The following is a 5,108-nucleotide window of genomic DNA, read 5'->3' on the forward strand; positions in this document are numbered from 1 at the left end:
ATAAACATTATTGTTTATGTAATATTAATTTTTTATCATAATCATGTATTATACAATTGATCTATGACAAATTATCAGTATCACCCAAAACTTGGTTTAATGTTAGGAACAACATTGCCAATTTTTTCAACGGGTTTTTCTATTACATTTTTAGTACCTGTGCCAACATTGTGTACTACTTGAGATGTAGATTTAAATAAACTACAAGTTGGTGATTGTAATCGTCCAGAGAGACCAGTCCATAAACCCATTTCGCAGTATCTAATAATGGTAGAAATAATAATTAACGAATTCGATTTTTATAAATATTATTCTATTGATCGAATTCCAATGCAATCATACCTAAAATTTTCCATCATTTTTGGTACAGTACTAATACTAACGAAAGAATTACTCTCAGAAAAATTTGGCACAATTTTCGGTAACCAAGTATTGTTTTCCGACTTGATTGATATATTCGGTTTACCAGTTCTTGCAAAATTTGAGATCATGTCTGTGAATATCTCTGTTACGTGTTCATCCATTTCATTTGTTTCATCTATGATATTCTGTATTTTTTCACCGACTATATTGTTACGATCAAAAATGTATCCCAAGTCATCCCCATGATTTATACCTGTAAAGTTTATGTCCTATAGTCCATTAGTTTATTTCAATAATGTTTGTTATCATTACTTTAAATAGTACCTCTTAAACTTTGTTTTGCGTCGACAATAGGTAATCCTGCGAGAAAATCTTTACCGTAACATCGTTCGCCGTCATAATCGAAACTATACAAAAATGCTTTAGCCTTTTTAGACCAATGTTTTACCGTAAGAAAAGCAGGCGCATTGAACAAAGAATCACCCATAACTTCTGCTATTTTTTTCATTCTGTCGACTTTATTATTTTGAAAAATATTTAAATACTTTTCAAAAGCTTCTGGAGCGAACATCGTCATATTTCCAACGTTTGGTACGGTTTTCTGTAGAGATGGAATTAAATCTTTAGATAAATAATTTGGAATTGTTCGTAATTTTTCTTCTAATTCGTTTTTATAATCGCCAGATATTGCTCCACCAATTTCATCCTTCACTATTCCTGTTAGCAAAGGAATACTCGGAAAATTGCCAAGCTTCAATGATTCTTCTGGCGTTTCAGTTATGAGATTTGGAAGCGATCTTTGCAAAAATATTAAGAATATAGTTGTAATAAGTCTCTCTTTTTTTTTTTTATGGACTTTAAAATACAAAAAAATTACCTTTCATCATCACTGCCTTCGATAGCAGGACCGGTGGTTAACAAAGTGGATATACTTGATATGATACCTGGCACAGTTCGAATATACTCCAATTTAGAATCGACCTCTATTAATTTGTCAACCGATAATTCTCGAAGACATTGTACCATTTCTTTCGTATCACTCGTTGGACATCCATTGTTAATTGCAATATACTTAGCTGTATTTAACGGATCTTTATCGATCGCGAAATGCGATAAAATCGAACCGGACATAGCAATTACACCATTAAACATACCTACGAAACAAATTGCATACATTCAAATTTCTATATTAGATAAAAAATATTTCGAAATATTTATACCTGATGATAATTTCGAGAGTGATAGGATAAGAGCCGAACTTGCACCGGTCCCATGGCCGAACGCTATAATTTTACGTGGATTTCCACCAAAAAATTCTATGTAATCTTTAATCCAATTAACAGCCAATATCATATCAAATAATCCATTATTTCCAGGCAAATCTTTCGTCCCGGTACTTAAAAATCCTGTATTATAAAGATCAACAAATACGATATAGTCAAAATATAATTAATCTGGTTTACTATAAATTGATAATATATTTCGGTCACCTAAGGAACCTAATCTATATTGTATAGATACGACGATTATTTTTTTTTTAATAAGATGCTTCATTTCATATTGACATGCCGATCCTCTTCTAAAACCTCCTCCATGTATCCAAATTAATACTGGATATCCTTCACTGGCATCCGGAAGTACTGGTGTAAAAATATTTAGAAATAAACAATCCTCCGAGCCGATAATTTTGTTTGATACATGGGCATTTATTTGAGGACAAGGAGAACCCCATGTCGTAGCATTTAAATCGCCCGCCAAATTAATAGCTTTGGGTCTCTAATAAAAAAAATATTTATATCATTCTTTTAATGTTTTCTTCGATAACGTATATCACCTTTCGTAATTATAAATTTATTCTTTGAAATAACAAGAATAATAAATTTTTTCCTATCTTAAATTAATTTATATTTTATAATTTTTATTGATTAATCGCAATGTTTTTGTTAGATTTTTTCTATGCGAAAAAAAATTTGACTTATTAGAGAATACGTTTATAAAAATGACCGAGTAGGTCAATGGAATTTCATTAACGCGTTAGCAACATGTGAATTTTATTATCATTGATTATATTGACCCGTAAAGACAATGACTTTACTTACTTGGAAACGATGTAGACCAATCGGCGGTTCAGCATATCTAATTCCTCGAAATGAATAATATCCACTATTCTGATCTCGTATGCCAAGTATACGCGCATCTCGTCCATTTTTATTAACAAATACAACAGGATCGTCTATCGGAGGTTGTGCTGCTGCATCACCACCGACGATTCTTTTTTGCCTTCGCAAACATTTCGATGATATTATTAATAAACTCAAAATTACGAGGAGAACTGAAACACGTCCGTTCATTTTGAATATCCGAGATTGAATAAATCGAATTCGATCTACTTCCGGTCGTAACTATCCTATTGTGACGTATAAGTTTCATCACGTCGAATTAATAGATTAAATAAATATTATTTATTATAATATTTGTTAGAAATAAATATATTTAAATTTAATTCTCTTTTATAAATTCTATATAAGGTTCAATATTAATTATCATATTTTCAAAATACGAAGATTTTCGCGCGCTTCCGATTTGGACGTGAACGCCAGTATGATAGGTACACTTCCGCTTACGACTTTCTCTATTTGGCATCGGCTCCTTCGGTACGTGGTTTGTTTCTCTTCGTTTAGGAAATCCAATTTGATTCATTAAGTTAATATGCATCTGCTTATAAATAAGTTACATTCGATCGTATTTAAGTATTTTGCATGTGTTGTGTTCAATATTTTTTTTCCAATTATATTTAAAGAAGGATTTAGTTAAAGTGTTTAGTGATTTGAGGTTAGGGCGTTTCAATACTTAACGTAGCGTGATGTGTTCGTTGATACGTATGTTTTTATGTGAAATATAGAAACATTGAATTCTTTTTCTTCAGGTTTTAAACCATGGGTCGAGTAATTCGTGCTCAGCGTAAGGGAGCTGGGTCTGTTTTCAGATCCCATACAAAAAGGAGGAAGGGAGCACCGAAACTTCGCTCTTTAGACTTCTCTGAGAGGCATGGATATATCAAGGGTGTTGTTAAAGTTAGTATTGCATTTCTTAACAATTTTATTTTTCCATGTTATAAGTTTCGTCAAACATTTATTTTGTTTGGTTTAATGTATATAATTTAAAAGATACTGTAATGATGATTTCTAGTATACCTACTCCTGAATGTGAATGAAGATTTAATACTAGAGGCTCTTTCTGAAGATTTATTTATATAGTTTTAAATTAATTGTATAAAATTGTATCGATGATTTTTAAATATTATTTTTTTGACCTTAGGATATCATTCATGACCCTGGTCGTGGTGCTCCTTTAGCTGTCGTTCATTTCCGTGATCCTTATAAATTCAAGACACGAAAAGAATTATTTATTGCACCAGAAGGAATGTATACAGGACAATTCTTGTATTGTGGAAAGAAAGGTATAAAATCTTATTTCTGTTGTCTTGTATTTACTATTGTATACTATATTTTATTTACTTTTTACAGCTACCTTGCAAATAGGTAACGTTATGCCTGTAGGCACAATGCCTGAGGGTACAATTGTATGTAATTTGGAAGAGAAAACTGGTGATAGAGGTCGTCTAGCTAGAGCTTCTGGTAATTATGCCACTGTTATTGCTCATAATCCTGACACCAAAAAAACTAGGGTAAAGCTTCCTTCTGGCGCCAAGAAAGTTATTCCCTCTAACAATAGAGCAATGGTGGGTATCGTTGCCGGTGGTGGCCGTATCGACAAGCCGATTTTGAAAGCAGGTCGTGCTTATCACAAATATAAGGTCAAGAGGAATTGTTGGCCTAAGGTACGATTTTTTGTAACGTTTGAGTATTTTTTTGCACGCACATATATATCAATGATGCTGTTTAGACATTTGAAACCTGAATAATGAATAATTTGTGGATAAATTATGACTGATTCTTATCGATTGATAAAAGAAATTAATCTATGCATATTTAAAATATTTTTATCATATACAATAATATCTTTAGGTTCGTGGTGTTGCTATGAATCCTGTTGAACATCCTCACGGTGGTGGTAACCATCAACATATAGGTAAAGCTTCTACTGTCAAACGTGGAACCAGTGCTGGTCGTAAGATTGGTCTTATTGCTGCTCGTCGTACCGGAAGAATAAGAGGAGGAAAAACAGATACCAAGAAGGACGATTAAATTAAACATTCTATACGTCTTGGCTTATATGTTATACAATAAAAAACAAAAAGACAGAAAAGAGATTGTAACTTTTAATAATTTTTTGTTGATATCAACCTACTGTGTACTATATACGTATGTACATATATACACACACACATACACACATAAACATGCGTATGCATTAAATTATATCTGTATCCTTTAATTTAATATTATTTTTTATTGAGTCATCAGTCAAGATGACTTGGTATATTTTCTTAGCGCAAGGTTTAAAGTTCATTTCGACGAATTAATTACACTAATGGATGATAAAGATACAAAAAATTTAGATTTTTTTGACATTGCAGAGATGCAAGAAAAAAAAAAATATGTACGTTTCATTAATATTTCATGTAATTATCGAGTTTAATTTAATTTTGATGTGATCGAATGTGAGAAGCGTTGAGAATTAATTGTAACAAACGTAAGAAACGTGTGGAATTGGAATGTTCCTTTTTCAGAAATGTAACATCCGGCGGATATAAAGAGAACGCCATGTTGCTGTCTATATCT

General features: G+C 31.8%; 2 protein-coding genes across 2 annotated transcripts; one reads left to right on the forward strand and one right to left on the reverse strand.

Moving 5' to 3' along the window:
* Positions 1-80: 80 nt before the first annotated feature.
* On the reverse strand, positions 81-2,738 carry LOC122630737 (esterase E4-like). Its single transcript, XM_043815552.1, has 7 exons — positions 2,463-2,738; positions 1,854-2,139; positions 1,584-1,769; positions 1,241-1,517; positions 688-1,160; positions 343-616; positions 81-261 (listed from the first exon to the last, which is right to left on the reverse strand). The coding sequence occupies exons 1-7, from the start codon at positions 2,712-2,714 to the stop codon at positions 81-83; spliced, it is 1,929 nt and encodes a 642-aa protein (XP_043671487.1). The 5' UTR covers positions 2,715-2,738.
* A 153-nt stretch (positions 2,739-2,891) lies between these two features.
* Positions 2,892-4,632, forward strand: LOC122630743 (60S ribosomal protein L8). Its single transcript, XM_043815569.1, has 5 exons — positions 2,892-3,017; positions 3,290-3,437; positions 3,682-3,823; positions 3,891-4,204; positions 4,392-4,632. The coding sequence occupies exons 2-5, from the start codon at positions 3,300-3,302 to the stop codon at positions 4,569-4,571; spliced, it is 774 nt and encodes a 257-aa protein (XP_043671504.1). The 5' UTR covers positions 2,892-3,017; positions 3,290-3,299; the 3' UTR covers positions 4,572-4,632.
* Positions 4,633-5,108: the final 476 nt, after the last annotated feature.

The sequence above is a fragment of the Vespula pensylvanica genome, chromosome 7 (assembly GCF_014466175.1).
Source record: "Vespula pensylvanica isolate Volc-1 chromosome 7, ASM1446617v1, whole genome shotgun sequence".
Classification (NCBI taxonomy): domain Eukaryota; kingdom Metazoa; phylum Arthropoda; class Insecta; order Hymenoptera; family Vespidae; genus Vespula; species Vespula pensylvanica.

Excerpts from the sequence above, each read along its gene's own strand:
- LOC122630737 (XM_043815552.1), bottom strand. The coding sequence starts at position 2,714 with ATGAACGGACGTGTTTCAGTTCTCCTCGTAATTTTGAGTTTATTAATA. Across the intron at positions 1,518-1,583 it reads ACTCTCGAAATTATCATCAG|GTATGTTTAATGGTGTAATT; the intron begins GTATAAATATTT and ends TTTGTTTCGTAG. Across the intron at positions 262-342 it reads AAAATGATGGAAAATTTTAG|ATACTGCGAAATGGGTTTAT; the intron begins GTATGATTGCAT and ends TACCATTATTAG.
- LOC122630743 (XM_043815569.1), top strand. The coding sequence starts at position 3,300 with ATGGGTCGAGTAATTCGTGCTCAGCGTAAGGGAGCTGGGTCTGTTTTC. Across the intron at positions 3,438-3,681 it reads ATATCAAGGGTGTTGTTAAA|GATATCATTCATGACCCTGG; the intron begins GTTAGTATTGCA and ends TTTTGACCTTAG. Across the intron at positions 4,205-4,391 it reads AGAGGAATTGTTGGCCTAAG|GTTCGTGGTGTTGCTATGAA; the intron begins GTACGATTTTTT and ends TAATATCTTTAG.